Source organism: Sturnira hondurensis, unplaced genomic scaffold, assembly GCF_014824575.4.
Source record: "Sturnira hondurensis isolate 20B ecotype Veracruz unplaced genomic scaffold, ASM1482457v3 Scaffold0022566, whole genome shotgun sequence".
NCBI lineage: Eukaryota > Metazoa > Chordata > Mammalia > Chiroptera > Phyllostomidae > Sturnira > Sturnira hondurensis.
In genome coordinates this window covers 1,349,241-1,365,949 of record NW_028095197.1, presented here as the reverse complement: position 1 = coordinate 1,365,949, position 16,709 = coordinate 1,349,241, and the positions used below count along the sequence as shown (strand labels likewise).

The 16,709-nt window shown below is 43.9% G+C and overlaps 1 protein-coding gene across 1 annotated transcript in view; it reads left to right on the top strand.

Annotated features, from left to right (window-relative positions):
- RASEF (RAS and EF-hand domain containing) overlaps positions 1 to 16,709 on the top strand; it is a 69,482-nt gene that overhangs the window by 46,155 nt on the left and 6,618 nt on the right. Inside the window, exons 7-15 of the mRNA XM_037035919.1 lie at positions 352 to 420; positions 2,013 to 2,097; positions 3,003 to 3,091; positions 6,129 to 6,363; positions 6,658 to 6,795; positions 6,909 to 7,053; positions 8,968 to 9,049; positions 10,246 to 10,360; positions 14,631 to 14,750. Coding sequence (XP_036891814.1) covers positions 352 to 420; positions 2,013 to 2,097; positions 3,003 to 3,091; positions 6,129 to 6,363; positions 6,658 to 6,795; positions 6,909 to 7,053; positions 8,968 to 9,049; positions 10,246 to 10,360; positions 14,631 to 14,750 — 1,078 coding nt within the window. The remainder of the gene's footprint in view (positions 1 to 351; positions 421 to 2,012; positions 2,098 to 3,002; positions 3,092 to 6,128; positions 6,364 to 6,657; positions 6,796 to 6,908; positions 7,054 to 8,967; positions 9,050 to 10,245; positions 10,361 to 14,630; positions 14,751 to 16,709) is intronic.

The following is a 16,709-nucleotide window of genomic DNA, read 5'->3' as shown; positions in this document are numbered from 1 at the left end:
GAGAGAGCGAATTGGGGAGGTGAAGCTTCGCTGAAGGTCAGTGGTTCATTGCCAGTGAGGAACAGAGCCAGGGCAGTGGGGTGTGGATGGAAGGGCAGGTGGGTGCCGAGTGGGCAGTGAGGTGGAGCAGCACCTTGCACGGGAAGCAGAGGGTGTGGGCATGTTTGTGGAGTCCTCGGAGGAGAGGAGGCTGCAGACAGCACAGAGGAGCCCAGTGGGAGCACAGATGAGTGGAGACTGGTGAAGGACACACGTCTTCGTAAAGGTGACAGGAGAGTCTGAGCAGGCAGGTTGGGGTAAGGCAGGATGGAACGCCTAATTTTCATTCAAACATAAAATATAATTTTACAGGGATCTGGAAATAATCCGAGAGTACACAGAAGATCGAAATAGTCTTGAGAGGCAAATTGAAATACTCCAGTAAGTTCTCATATAAAATGCTTGTTACATTTTACTTATTTCTTGTGAATAAAGTATGTGCCACCCATAACACACGATGCTGCATTCTGAAGACTGGGTTCCTGTGTCCACACCTGTTTCTTCTAGCTTTGCTGCATTTAGCACAACCACCTGCTGTCTAACCCTAAATAAACTGTTCAAATGCAGGCACTCAAGTATAATTCTCTAAAAGCCCTTGCAAGTCAGATGATATGTCCAGCATGTCTTTATTATACTTCTGTAAAGAATAGTGGCCCTGACCTTGGTGACTTTCTCTGCAGCCCCACCGAGAGGCTGTCAGGCATCTGGCGGTGGTGCATGTCACAGCACCAGGCATACATGGCTGTTCCCTCACAGTTTATTGTGCTTGGTTAGAGGTATATTTTTCTTAGTTTTTTTAAAACCATAGTGGAAATATTATACCTGCTCTGTCAACTTCACAGCTGAATCTCAATGCCCTTTTCTGAGGCCCTTCTGCACAAAGCTTACCCCTCTCCCTCCCTTTCCCTCTTTTCCACTCAGACAGTATTTTCTGCTGTTTTTACCTCCCGCAAATGAAGTAAGATCTGGCTTGACAATTTTTTTCACCATCTATGAGTGGTTGTTAAGTCTCACCTGTGGCAATTACAGAGTTGATGTGTTACTATAATCTCATTCATTCATACATTCATTCAGCAGATTTTCATTCACCACCTTTATGGATCAGGTAGGCCAAGAGCTGAGAATAGGGTGGCAAGTAGGAGGAAAAATGTCTCTTTCTTAGTGGGGCTAGTCTAGGGAAGAAGGCAGAAACTGACCAGTAATTGCAGAAATATGAAGTGTTGAATGAGAGAGGTGGGTCAAAGGGAAGTGTCTCCCCAAGGGCATACTGTAGAGAACTTTGTCCCAGGAAGTGTTCCCAGTGGAGACACCGAGTGAGCTGAGGTCTGAAGGATGAATAAGCCTTTGGCAGGGAAAGACTGGCCACCTCCATCGCAGAGGCTCTGTTATTACCCTCATTCCATAGAAGAGGTTGCTGAGGCTGTGCGAGGTTAAATAACTCCTGTCAGTCATGTGGGAAGGGCACACCCGAGGTGGGATTTGAACCTATAGTCAACATCTGAGCCTTCAGCAGGTACATGGCATTGCCTGGTGGCACTGCACCAGGCCAGGAGTGGGCTGTGGGAGTAGCCAGAAAAAAAGTGTGGTATAATACACCACGTCCACAGCCAGCCTGTGTGCGGGGGGGATAGAGGGCGGCTCGTGGTGGTGGCCTGCTCCAGGCGCTTGGAGATCGGGGACCTACGTGAAACCTGTTCCAGCAGCGGAGCTACCTGAGGGAAGAGCAGTTCCATAGAATGGCTAATACCTTCCTAAAAATGCCCCGAGATCTTTAAAGAGAGGTGATACATCCATTAAGCTGCACATTTAGTAGTGAATTATGATCTCAGTTTGGGAGCTGTGAAGGGAAGAGAGAGCAAGTTACAAGAGGTGGTAATTCCACACTCTGAACATCACAGTCTGAAAAGCAAGTGCTGCCGTTTACTCCCACTAGGACTGCTCAGCATGGATTTATCTCTCTATTTACTCTGTAGGACAGCCAACCGGAAACTGCACGACAGTAACGACGGCCTAAGGAGTGCCCTGGAAAGCACTTACAGCAAGTTCAACAGATCCTTGGTACGCTGTAGGATTTTCCAGCACGTGTCGTTCTGTCTCGTGGTAGACTATTTTGATGAAAATCTTGTATTTAATTAGGGAAGAACTTACATCCATGAGAAGCTATTCCATATAATCATAGGGGACGCGTTTTGCCCAAATGAAAAATACGCTACCCCTCTGAGGAAATAAATGCCTGGAGGGTAACCAACTCTTTGTTAGATGGTCTAGGAGACCAGAGAAAGGTGTACAGAAAGTGCGACTTGGGTCCTGCAGAGTGTGTAGTAGGTAGTTAAGATGTGCGCAGATAGCAGGGACATCAGAAAAAGCGGGCTGTCCCATGGACGTGCAAATGCAATATTGCCCAGTTGAAAGGGCGGAGAGGGTGCCTCTGGCTGAGGAGTGTGTCTGCACACATTGAGTATTCTTTATGGCAGTGAGACCAGCAGAGTGGAGGCCTTGGATTTTAAACCCTCTCACAAAAACCAGCTACACTTCATTTAGAATTTGGAGGACCTTTGCCGGACTGTGCACCAGGAAGCCTCATCTCCCACTGTGGGGGGTCAGCTTCACATTTGGGGTCCCAGTGCCATAGCTTTGGATAGGGAAGGGTCACTCCCTAAGCCAAGTTATGGTTTGAGAGGAAGCACATCCCTAGGGGCTGGTGTTGCACGGTCCTTGCAGATCTAGGGAACTGGGTGCCCCTTTATGGCCGACATGGTGGGGTTTAGACTGACGACATGATGAGGAGAAAGTACCGAATGTGGTTGTTGCATGTTTTCCTCTTGGTTTCTGTGCTCAGGTTTGCTCATGAAGGACACCAAAGGTTTAATTACATTAGACGTTAACTAGGGTGCTACAGTTTAAATAGCATGTATAAATAAAATGTTTACGTGGAGTAACACACCATTACTTATGTATTACAGCGCATAAATAATACGTCCCCAGGGAATACAATTTCTAGGAGCAGTCCCAAATTTAATGGTCATTCTCCTCAGCCTCCGGGCTATGACAGGTATGTTACTTACGTTTCGTTTGAATTCTTGATCAAAGTTGAAAGGAAAGTAAATTTCCTCACAGGTATGTGAAAATAATGAGAGTATATTTGGGGCACTAATTTCTACTTGTACTCTTACTTCACATTTTTGAAACATGAAATAGGTAAAGATTAGAGTAAATATGTTGTGGGAAGGCCAAAGTGACTTCCTTAGATATTATCATGACCTGCTATTGTGTACATTCACCTTTACCTCATCCCTGATTGAGTGTAGTTTCACAGAGGTAGGTAGAGTCAGTAAATGGTGTTTCAGGGACAACCAGTCGGTGTTACGATATATGTGGTATATGATGTTGAGACTCATGGCAAATGTTTAGTAGCTCAGCATAATATTATGCCAGCCCTGTTGACGGAAAAGGAAACGTTCAACACAAGTAGCAATAGGGCTGGTGTTTACAAGCTACTGTATTAAGTCACAGAGGCTTACCAGAAGGGAAAATTTAGTCCTATTTTTAATTAAATGTAGTGAAATATTGGTGGTACTGTAACTTGAGATTTAGCAATAAAAACAGAAAGATTATATGTGTGACACATATATCCAGTGTTGCTACTTAAAAAGTTACTTTTGGAGCATGTCAAAGCTTGAAAGTAGAAGTGAATGTCCAAGCTCCAGGTTTCCATCTCTCCACTTCCGAGGCAACTTGCTGATTCAGGTTCATTTCCTTTTCATTCGAGAACCCTTGGGCTGAAGAATAATGAACTTCACATTCTGGTGATAACAAAAGGGGCAGGTCCCCTTTCAGGAAGGTCTGTAACCAAGGCAATTGGTGATCACTTTTAAGAAAATTCCACCGCTCACATGTGTTTATTGTCCACTGATTTATGAATAAAAAATTATAATAGTTGACTGGTTTTTAATAGGCTGGCTGCTCTTTTACGGAGAGATAGAGGTCACTGTTATGAATGTGTGGGTGTAATTTTATTTTTCTGGACTGATATCTAAGGTCACTTTTTAAGCACATAGGAGGTAAGATAGATAATTGAAAATGATTCCAGAAATTTTACCATGATTTATTTTTGAAAACAATAGACACCATGAATAAGGCTCATACGTACTGGGCTGAGAGCCCCTTGACAGTAGATTCTAAGGGGCGAAGCCATCCCACAGCAGAACCTCCGACTGACAGCGATGTATCGCACGTGTGTACATCACAAAGAACAGTAACTGGGGGACAGGTGGTCTGACTGATGTTCCTTTTGGGGAGGTCATTCATGTGATATGAGAAGTTAACATTCTGGTTTTTTTTGATGCTATAAAAGCTTAAAAGTTACATAAAAAGCTTAAATATTATACACTTAATTTTGTTACTTATTGGATTTTAACTTGCGTGTTTGTTTTAGTTTTGTGTTTTTCTAAGAACTCGAATAAAATGTAGCTTGTGCTATACTTTTACATATTTAATTGTAATAAAAATATTCTTTGGATGGGTAAGAATAGTTTAATCTTAAAATAGTAATGTATGTAAGATGAGTTTGGAAAAGTCTGGTCTGTACCTGTATTTTTAATTTAGAGTTTAGATATTCATGTAGGTGATTGCTCAATTCAGGATTTTACTTCTCTTTCATTCCTTATCAAAGATACAAATAGGTTAAAAAATAAAGTTCTGACCAATAATGACGTGAGCTGAAGTAGTTTGTACTATATTCTAATGAGAATGGTTTTTTTAGGTTCCTTACAGGTTAACCTAAAATCAGTTTCAGGAGAGTTTCACAAGTGATTAAATAGTAAAAGAATGTGTACACACACCTGGCTAGCCAGACAGATGGAGATTTGGTATGAAGTTCCGGTCCCAGGAAAAAGACCTCATACTTGAGCAACATATTTAGACAAAGTAAGGTGGTTAAATCACCTTCGTAGTTAATTTCAAACATGTGCTAAAGGCACCAAAATATTTTGATATCTTATATTTTTTAGTATGGCTTATGTTTCTTTATATTAATATCACCTGTCTTTTCTAAGCATCTCCATCTCTTCTTACGTGTCATGCCTGGAGACCCATGTACCCAGCCCAGTCCCTGCTTCTGATCAGGTCACATACGCCCGATGGCTAGGATTGTGCCTACTGTGCAGTGGGGACTAAATTAATTGTAGCCATTGCTTTTATAAACATTGCTTTTATATTTTATAAATATAAACTTAGGTTCTTACAAAAATAAATAGGAAAGCTAAAGTAAGTAGGGGAATGTGCGGTTCCTTCAGATTCTCCTGTTTGAGTTTCACAAAAGGAAAGATCAATAGAAATCAGGGGTTCTAGCTTTTTCCTCCTATAGGGGTCTTTCCACACTGTATGTTAGCACTTAATGGCAGAAAACTCACCTCACCTGTGGAACCATTCCAAAACCACACATTTCTAACTGCCTGCCATTTTTTACCATTTTGTTAGAAATATGACTCCCCAGAAAAGTTTAACAGTTGGCCCTTATTTTGTCTTGGGCAACCTGAGAGAATATATTCTTCATGTGTCAGCCCTTTGATTAATGGTTTGAGAAACCATTAAGACTTAAGCTGATTACACTGAATGATTTCTCTGTCTGAGGGTTTTGAGGCTCATGTCATCGCGGTTGCCTTTCCCATCCAAGTTTTCAGCATCTATTTTAAGTGGAGGTGTTGTCCAGAAATGGACACACTGTTCAGAATGTGGTCTGACCACATTTGAGTGAAAAGATTTGCATGTTCTATATTTTATTTTTCTTAATGCAACTTTAGATTGCATTTAGATTCTGGAAACTTTTGTATCAGGAAATAAAGGTGGTTTTTTAAAAATAGCTTCAATTTAGTAAATGTTAGAGTGTCTTTATCTTAATTGATTGTTGCAGAGAAGGAGCTGATGTGGCTTTGAACATTTTGTTTCCCCGATGCTTAATCATGGATTACACTGTGGCTCTTGGCACAAGTGAAAATGTCGGTATTCTGGAATCCATTCTGTCCCACTCTTTCCTGTGTGGTCTTGCGAATGGCAAGCTCTCAGGTGAAGCAGTCTTCTCATTTTCCCAGGTCATCTCGCTCTTCCTACGTGGATGAGGACTGTGACTCGTTGGCTCTCTGTGATCCTATGCAGAGGATGAATTGTGAAGTTGACAGCCTGCCTGAGAGCTGTTTCGACAGCGGCTTGTCCACCCTGAGAGATTCCAATGAGTACGACTCGGAGGTGGAGTACAGACACCAGAGGGCATTTCAGAGGCCACACGGCACCCAGGAGAGTGTCCTGGGGGATGCTTCAGACGCAGACGTAAGCCCCAGAAGTCACTGCTCCTAGGCCTTGTCTTTTTAGAGATCTGTCACCCCGTTCGCCTTTGATCAGTCATGGGAATCCATTTTTGCAAGGTTTAAATATGGAACCTAGGCAGTATGGTTTTTTTTTTCCTCCACCAAAATAAGGAGAAATTCTCATAGATTGTCATTCAGGGCCACTTTATTTCATAACAGCATTGACTATATATTCAACTGTATATTTTTCTTCTCTTTAATCTATGATGTAGATGTGTAATGACTTTGTTTTTTTAACAGCTAATTTTTTTAACAGGTTCCTGATATAAAGGATGAAGAGACGTATGGTTCCGAAGGTGTGGCTTCTGTCTTAGACTGGAAGCCCCAGGAGTCTGGTGGTGAAGACAGCCTTGCTGGTTTTCCAAGGAAGCCCATCTTGACACTCTCACCCCAGGTAGGGGATTTCTGAGACACTTTTATCTGTGAACACAAATAGTTTTCTGTGTCATGCGACTTGTAGGAAGAGAACTGGCACTCTCTTTGTCACCCACTGTGGCTTCCCCGCAGACAGACACGGTGGAAGACAGCAGACCTTCCAGCTCTCAGAAGGCTTACAAGATCGTGCTTGCTGGGGACGCCGCTGTGGGGAAGTCTAGTTTCCTCATGAGACTTTGCAAGAATGAATTTCGAGGAAATACGAGTGCCACCCTGGGTATGGTTCCTTTTTCAGATGTTAATGGCGAAACGATCTTCTTTAGCTCGATTTTATTTTCTTTGGGGATTATATACACAGATACGTAGATCTATCTCTCTGTGCATATATATACAGATGTGTGTGCATTTCCTTGCCTGTTGAATGGTCCTCTTCTGTTTTGTCTAAGGCCCAACTTTAGGAAAGGAAGACTGACAAAGGACAGAGGTATCTACTTAGCCCGTGAGATGAACCTTACGAAGGTTAGGGCCTGAGAGGACATTCATTCCTGTGTCCTGCTGTGAGACAGATGCTGTTGTAGGCACTAAGGATACACATTGGGTGGAGTTGACTACATCCCAACCCGCAAGGAACGTATATCCCAAAGGAAGGAAATAGATGTAAAACAAATACCAAAAGTATAATGTTTAGGAAGAGGTGCACTTTTACACAGGGTGACCAGGGAAAGTTTTTCTGATGAGATGTCACCTGATGTTGGTAAAATGACATCATTGATGGGTAGGTTGTCACTGTGGTCAAAATCATAGCTAGATGTATGAGATACATCTGGAAAAAGTCTAGCCTTTGTTAGTATAAAGAGAAAGCTTTGCATGACATCAGTGTAACCTTGCAGCCAAGGAGAGTAGACTGGAATGCACGTGTGTGAACAGTGACTTTATTAGTCGGCGGGGGTGGGGGGTGGTAGATACCATTGAGTGAGCACGTGTACTGCATAGCCATTGCATTCAAAATGGGTGAGTAGAACAATGAATCTACATCAGATTTTGCATTAAGCTTGAACATTCCTCTGTGGAACTATTCAGATGATTCAGAAGGCTGTAGCTATGGGCAACTGGTGATCGGCAGCTTTATCACAATAATACGCCTGCTCCTGCCTCACGTCTCCTGCAGAGTTTTTTGGCAAAGCATCAACTCACCCAGGTGACTCAGCCCCACTAACAGCCCAGATTTTACACCCTGCGACTTCTTGCTTTTCCCAAAATTAAAATCACCTTTGAAAGGGAAGAGCTTTCAGATCATTGATGAGATTCAGGAAAATATGATGGGGCAGCTGATGGCGACTGGGAGAACTGTGTGAGGTCCCAGGTGTCTACTATGAAGGGGACTGAGGTGCCATTGTCCTGTGTGCAGTGTTTCTTGTATCTTGTGTCTTCTTCAATAAATGTCTGTATTTTTCATAGTACATGTCTGGATACCTTCTGGACAGACCTTATATGCTCTCTCTCTCCTTTACAGTAGAATAACAGTTCTTTATTTCAGAACCAGGAGACAAGTTGTGTCCCGATTTCCCAAATTTGCATAATAATCAGTAAAACCAATTGAGGATATACAAGTTATTAATAATTACTTTTCTTTATCTAACTTGTTCTTATTTAGATAACCAGAAGTGTTTTTAAAAAGATTGATTACACTCTTCATTATGGGCATCTTTGTAAATTTATGGTTCTTTATTAGACTGTTCAAGATAACAAAGCTGAAAGTCCACTTCAATTTGATTCATAAAAAGGTTACAGTATCTGGTTCAGTTGTTAGAGAGCATGGCACATATACATATCATGTACATATGTACACATGTACACACATGTGCACACATATACACATGGACATATATACATACTTGTGTACATGTGCACACAGATATAACTAAGTTCATCTAGTTGTGTAGGCGAACAGAACATAGATTTTCCCTTTGTTCATAGACTGAAACCTTTCCCAAGTCAGCCAACCAGCAGGTGATGCATCTGCGTGCACTTGTGTGTTCTGGCTTATACTTAGTGTGTGAAGGTCACCATCCATGAAGGCCACGTTCATTTTTCTCTACCACACTGGGCTCTTTGGCATATTGACTTGAAAGTGAAAACCAGTGGAATTATTTACGCCACATTGTCCATGTTCTCCTGTATTTCTTTTCAGGAGTCGACTTTCAGATGAAAACTCTCATTGTCGATGGAGAGCGGACAGTTCTGCAGCTCTGGGACACGGCTGGTCAGGAGAGGCAAGTGCTTTCCTTAAAGCTTCAGGCTCTGCCTCAGCTTGCACAGGCAGGCTTTGTAGCACACTTGGTGTGTTTTGTGCTTATGATTGTATAATTATAATATGCCATATGGTTATATGGGACATTAGAATTTCAGGAATGCTCGCTTTCTTTCACTTCCTACTTCCTTCACTTATCTGTCAGTTGTGTGAGGAAGGGATCTTAAACTTCCACTGAGCTCATGTTCATGTGAGAGAAAGAGCATGCCCTCTCCTAACAAGAATTCAGAGACCACACCTCTGAATGCAGTGACAGTGTGAGGAGCCACTAATTGGGACCCAATAAAAGACGGAGAGCAGAACCTGTCAGCAACCCTGGGCTCAAACGCAGAGGCACTAACTTTAAGTAACAGACTCCCATTTGGTGACAGCACTTAGTCTCACATTTATTGCTGATGATCAGAAGCACTGAGTGTAATGTTTAGGTCTAACTCTTTGGGAGCAGAATGCATCTAGTTGTTCAGCGAGTATGCATGGGGTGCCTACCTGCCTCTTCACCAGGCACCATTGAGGCTGCTAAGATTTGTCAGTTAATTTTTTCAGTAGGACACAGCTAGCTATTCTCTGGCAAACTGAGAGTTTCAACATTTAAAACATACTTGTGGCTGACATGGCCCTATGTAAAACAATATAAAATGTTGCACTTGATTTAGATTAAGACATATGTTTTACAGTGTGCTCTTCCCCTGGTGAATGCCCCACCCCCTGGATGTGAAGCTTCGGGCGCATCGTTTCGCTCCACATTGTTGGTCCTTCTCACACCCAGGTTGTTTTTCTCTGGTGTGCATGCCCTTCCACCTTTCTCTGTGTCCCACTTAAGGGTTTTGGTAGGTTTTTGCCAAGGCTGGAATTTCCAGAAATTACGCTGTCAGTCTTGCCCTGGTTATGTTTTGGCATTTGTAGACATTCTTGGGATGGTTTGGTGGAGAAAGTGATTGGCTTTGAAAAACTGGTGGCCCAGATTTGCATCCCATTACATTTCACTGGTTCGTTCTAGGCCTCAGAGATGGCTGTTTCACAGTGACGTGTGGCCAACAGATTTTTTTCAGTAGGGGCTTATTTGAGAAGATGAGAGAAAAGTGAGCATAAAAGAGGTGAATGAAGCAGCACCAAATGGACTGAGTAGAAACATGACTTAAGTTCATTTCTCTTTTCTAGATTCAGAAGTATTGCCAAGTCCTACTTCAGAAGAGCAGATGGTGTTTTGCTGCTGTATGATGTTACATGTGAGAAGAGCTTCCTTAATGTACGAGAATGGGTAGATATGATAGAGGTAAGAAATCAAAACAGAAACGGAACATTACATGGGGAAGCTCTAGGCTCTCTTGGAAAATGCAGGTTCTCTTCTTCATCGAAGGGAATGTGATCAGAACCCACTGATGCACGATGTCACAAAGAGGTGGACGTTAGACGAAGAGTTCCCAGTGGCACTCAGCACTTCTGGTCCTTCTCAGTAGCTGGGCAAGTTCCCACAAGGTCAAGGACAAGACTAAAGGGAGTTCATGGGAGTAAAACTGGGTTTTCTTACCGATAAAATCAGAACCCTCCTGGAAGCAGGTGGAAATGCAGGTGACCTGAGGAGCAGCCGTACTCACAAGGAGGCTGGGGTGGCTGGGTGGGTAGCACAGCTGCACGTGAACAGGGGCTTCCCTATGCACTGGAAGTGCAGGTCAGACGCCCCCTGGTGTGAGCACATGCAAGGCCCAGATTCCATAGCCAGTGTGTGCTCAACATTGTTCTGGGAGTGACTTGGCTCTTTCTAAATCCCAAGGCACCGCTGGAAAACTAATTGGTGTTTCAAATGTGTTCGGTAACTGTCTGTGCTTTCTTTTGATCAAATGACATGGTGTCATTCATCTGAGGAGCTTTCATGTCCTTTGGTTTCATCATAAATAATGTTCAAAAATGGGAAATGATTTGATCACAGTTAGGGTGCTGCCAGCCCTTATTAATCAATGTAAAACTATAGTTCAAGCTGTGGTTCAGCATACTCTCTCGAGGAAAAAACCCCGAAACACTAGTCTAATACAGTTTTTAACAGGCATTAAGTACAGGGGTAGCTAAACAGAACTTTTTACCACCTAACTGAAGACTCCATGTGAGAAGTGACATTGTAATTGGCAATAAAACTTAGTGATAAATAAACGTGCATTTCTACTGAAATACAACTTAAATGGTATGATACTTTCTCATAAAATTTTCCATGTTATATTCATCTCTGTAACGTATCTGAGAAAGGAAGAAACATAGTGTCATTTTCATTCCTGAGGGGAACCCCAAGGCACAGAAAGTGTGCTGGTGTATGGTTATTCAGAGTTTAGGGTTGGAGCGGGGGCCAGAACTGGACCTCCTGGTTCAGTATGGTTTCTCCCTTGATAAAGCGTCCGAGCGAGCAGCAGATTGTGAGAAGACGCGTTTGAGGTCAGGAAAGGAATTCTGAGGCACGGTCTTCACATGAAGGAGTGGCGTCTGCTGTCTTTAGTCATGTTCTTGACCTTGTGGGAACTTGCCCAGCTACTGAGAAGGACCAGGACTTGCTCCCTGGGACGGAGCAGTGAGCCCAGAGTAAAGGATAGTCCCAGCTAACTGGTCCACATAGGTAGTTAAGAGTACAGCAAAACTTCATTGTTGAAGCTGTTGGAAGTGGTTTTCATTATAAGTCTTTGGATTATGCTCAAGAAAAAGAAACCTACAAGGCAAGGCAGGGTTGGAAGAGTTCTTAGGGACCCACTGTAGCAAGTGCCGGAGCCCACGACTGTAGTTTGCTGAGTGGCTTGCACAGGCTGAGACCTTTTCAGTTTGGTAGTACCTTTCACAGGGTCTGGGGAGTAAGAAAATTGCATTCAAGATGAATTATTGGCCCTGGCTGGCGTAGCTCAGTGGATTGAGCACGGGCCAGCAAACTAGAGGATCGTAGTTCGATTCCCAGTCAGGGCACATGTCTGGGTTGCAGACCAGTTCCCAGCAGGGGACTCATGAGAGGCAACCGTACATTGATATTTCTCTCCCTTTTTTATTCCCTTTCTCTCTAAAGATAAATAAATAAAATCTTTTAAAAAAGATGAATTATTGGATTTGGTATAGAGAAAAAATCAGAGACCACTTGACATTTAACTTTTATATCAGACTGGAGAGAATTATGCTGAGTGAAATAAGCCAGGTGGTGCATGACAAATACCATATGACCTCACCTTTAACGGGAACCTAATCAACAAAACGAACGAGCAAGCAAAATATAACCAAAGACACTGAAATTGAGAACAGGCTGACAGTAACCAGAGGGGAGAGGGGAAGGGATTTCAGGGGAACAGGAGAAGGGTTTGCAGGAACAAGTATAAAGGACACATAGACAATAACAAGGGGGGGTGGAAATGGGAGGGAGGTGGGAAGGGCTGGGGGTGGTGGGGAGGGGTTGGGGGAAAAGGCAGAAAACTATACGTCAACAACAATAAGAAATGTTAAAAAATAAAATAAAGACAAAAATACATAGTGGGAAAAAACAATGAAAGTAATGGGTGCAATGAACCTTTGCCATGGCTCACCCTCCCCAATTTGAGGAAATTCAGTAGGGACAGTTTATTTGGCTGCTGTGAGTATGGTTAGAAGCTAATTGTTATCGTCAGGATAGGCCAGAGGATTGAGAAGAAGTAGAGTGTCAGTGGTGAATGGACCCTCCGAGTGAATAATTAATACGCTTTGATCAAAAACCACTAGGTTACAAAATCTTGTCATAAAATCATGGGTAAAATAAAATGATGACCTTTTACTTATCTGTCATGAATAGTTTATTTATTGAATATTTGGGTAAAAGTTGAAGGGAGACGCTTGAGACATGAGACCTCATCCTGACTTTTGTGCGTTCAGAAACAGTGGGTACCTCCCCCGTGTAGGTGCTGTTCAGGTGCCTGGGATGTGCCTGTTGGTAAAGCAGGGAGCCCTCTCCCTGAGGGGCTTGTACTTCAGTGAGGGAGACAGAACAAGAAGACAACACAGATAAATGAAATAAATAGGATGGTGGAGCGTGATAAATGTCCCAGGAACAAAAAGGAGGCGGGCGGGAGGCCTCAGGGCGAGGCAGTGGGCTGGCGGCAGCTGCCATCGGTGTGGGTGTGGTCGGGTGGCCTCAGGAGAAGGTGATGTTTGAGTCAAGACTTGATGGAGGTGTTTACCTGTGTGAGTTTGGGAAGGCGTTTTTGATGTCGGGATTCTTGGCTTGCTTAAGTGCGTATTTGGTTAATGGCTTCCAAATGAGGTCCCTTGGATCCTGAGCTGAGTGCCAAAGAACACGATTAATTAACACATTAAGGGGTGCATGGGGTAGGTTTGGAGAGGGCCTTTTATTCCCTCTCCGCTCTGCTCTGAGCACACTCTGTGCCTTCAGTTAGAGGGGAGTAGTCTGAAGAGAGGGAAGTCAAATATGAGTTCATGTTTTCTAAGGCATATTTTTTTATCCTGTCCCGGGTATGGCACCGAACTGAACAAGCACCTGGGAGTCTGTAGGCACCACAAAGAGTAACTGCCACGTGGCTCAGCCAGGGCTGCTATTCCTCTCATTTAGGACTCAGACCCGCGGGTCTAGGCAGGTTATATTCTCTTACGCTCATCATAGCCTGCTGAGGTGGGATGAACCTTTTACTAACAGCTAAATTTTACACACAGGGACATGCAGGCAAAAACAGGAAAAGACTTGCCTGATTTCACACAGCCAGTGAGCGGCCAGAGGTGGTAGAGGTGAGGTCTCAAACTCAGGTCTGCCTCTCACATCTTACATTTCAACCCAGCTCCACTGAGAGTGTGGGACAGTGTGGTGGTTTGCATTTGCTGATAATAGAAGAGTGATAATTGACGCCTCATAAGGAGAGTGTTGACTTTCAGGGCCTTCTTGCTTTGCTCTGTAAACCAGAGAGCAGCAGGTGGTCCCATTATGGGACTTGTGTGGGGGTTTTTTGTTTGTTTTTGTTTTTTAAAGATTTTACTTATTTATCTTTAGAGGGGAAGGGAAGGAGAGAAATACCAATGTATGGTTGCCTCTTGTGAGTTCCCTGCTGGGAACTGGCCCACAACCCAGGCATGTGCCTTGACTGGGAATCAAACCGCGATACTCTGGTTCACAGGCCTACACTCAATCCACTGAGCTACACCAGCCAGGGCGGGACTTGTGTGTTTTGGATCTGGGATAATGAAGTTGACTTGTAAACACTATTGTTCAGAATGAAAGTTGTAGAAAATGATGTGGGCACTGCAGTTAAAAGTAATTCTGAGGTCATGCTTCTCAAATTCCTGTTGGTTTGTATGTACGGTGGGAAGAGGAACGCAGTCAATTTAGAGCCTGGCCCTTATTACTTCCTATATGGAATCTTTGAATTTCAGTGTTCTCACCTGGCAATGGGGAACCGTTTGACTCTTTTTAGAGATTTTGAGGTTTAAGGGTCTTGTCCATACGTCAGGCGGCACCCAGTGGTAGCCTGGTAGCCACTGTCGGCGTAGTGGTAACTTGTCTGGTGTTTGATGTGTGTGCCCTTTCTTTGTTTTCCTTGTGATAGGATGCAACCACCGAGAATATCCCGATCATGCTGGTGGGAAACAAAGCTGACCTTCGTGACACTGCAGCCGCAGAGGGACAGAAGTGCGTCCCGGGATACTTTGGAGAGAAACTGGCCATGGTAGGAGTGAGAGTGGGTCCAGACTGGGAGACATCTTTAGCCTTTGTCTGCTTCTGCTTAGGAGGTTCTTTGATGAACCTACTCCCTGCTTTAATGGAAATGATTCCGTCCTTGCACAGGAGGAACTCCCAGCATCTCCCACTTGATGAATATAAGTAATTGCACCAAGGGTTAAATCCCTCTTTGAGGTAGATTGGTCATTCGATCCTTTCCTCCCATTGACTATTGTTGACAGAGAGGAGGCAGAATTATCATACCTTCTTCCTCACTCTCACCTGGTTCCTGGAATCCTTCTCTGGTCCTGGAATCCAGGTAAAGGAGAAGAATGGGTTTGAAAGGAGGGGTTCAAGTCCAGGGGCATTATGATGCCTAAGGGCAGGAGATGGTGCAATGTGTCACCTGGTTGAAAAACAATAGAGAAACTTCTTTTTTCCTGTAAGATGTGTGTTTACTTGGAATAGATAGTTTGTACTTATTTTGGCTTGCATCTGTGTAGAGGATATAGCTTACTCCTGTCCAAATGATGACTGTGGGCCACGTTCGTCCTCCCGTTGTCATCCTTGTGCCAGAATGCCACGTGGCCCTCCTCTGGCTCATCCTACTCTACACGGAACCAGATGCACCTTGGGTCAGACGACAGGTTCTTACGGGACAGCATAGTCTGATGTGACATTGCTCTCAACATTCTCTTTCGTCAGCACCGTGAAAGGACTTCTCTGCCGCGTGTCCATGTGCCCTTTAAAAAGAAGTTTGAATTTCACTCTTCTGAGTTGGGGGATCCTTCTTGTTTTAAATTTGAGAACTGTGAACCAAATGTGGTAAACACCAAAATGAGGCAGTGACACAGGAGAGATTCATTCAACACATGTTTAATTGTCTCCACCACGTGACAAGTACTTCATTGTGAGCTGAGCAAAGACTACATAGAGTCCAAAACAGTCCTTGCCTTCCCAAGTTTACTGCCTGGAAGAGACAGACATTCCATGCATGTGATCACATGTCAGACTCCATCCCACATGCCGCTTTAGAGACCTCACAGTGGCCATCTGCGTGCCGGTTTCTTCCCTTCCCACAATTTCTCAGATTCCAAGGTCTGCTTGCTTCTGCCCCTCATCGCTTCCACCCTCCTGCATCCTCGGAGGCATTCTCTGTTTCATCCCATAACATCGTGGCTGCAGAACTCTGCAGGAGCACTACCCGTTTCTACTAGAAACCCGTTCATGTTGTGAGTTTTTATAGATGGGTCTGTGGACTCGGGCGCTTGTGGGAAAAGATCCCATAGTGGAGTTTTCCCCACTATTTGGTTCTTCTCTCTTCCTGCCTCAGAGCAGCCATCACATCTTCCCCTTATCCCACCCAGGACTGTGAGACCCCTACACAGGCCGCAGCACACGCCCTTCTTTTTACCTAAGGGAAGTCGTATGCACCTTGGTAAACTAAGGTGCACAATAACTTCATCAGTTACAACTGTGGCAAGGGCTGTGCAGGAAGACAGGCAGGCAGCTCTGAGGTTTTATAATAGGGAGACCTAATAGGAACTTTTCATGGTTCAAAAACAATCTTCAAGGGAGGATTACTTAAGATCCTAAAGGTAGGTAGGAGTCAGTCTGGAGAAGAGGGTCAATAACCTAGCTAATGGGAACCCTAGGTGCAAAGATCATGAGATGAGAGGGACTTTGGGGCATTGGGGAAGTAGAGGGAGCGTTGTGAGTGAGATCGTGGTGGCAGGTAAAGCCGGGAGGTTGGCTGGGGTCTCATAGGGGCTGCTAGGTCTTGTAGGGCATTGTACAGCATTTGAATGTTATGTGATGTGGAACGGGAAGCATTGAAAGGTTTGAAGCAGGAGAGTGATATGATCAATGGTCATACGCATAACCACTGGAGGTGGACTGATAAGGACTAGGAATGCCCATTGGCTTTAGCAACACGCAGGCTGCTGAATCGTGATCGAAAATGATC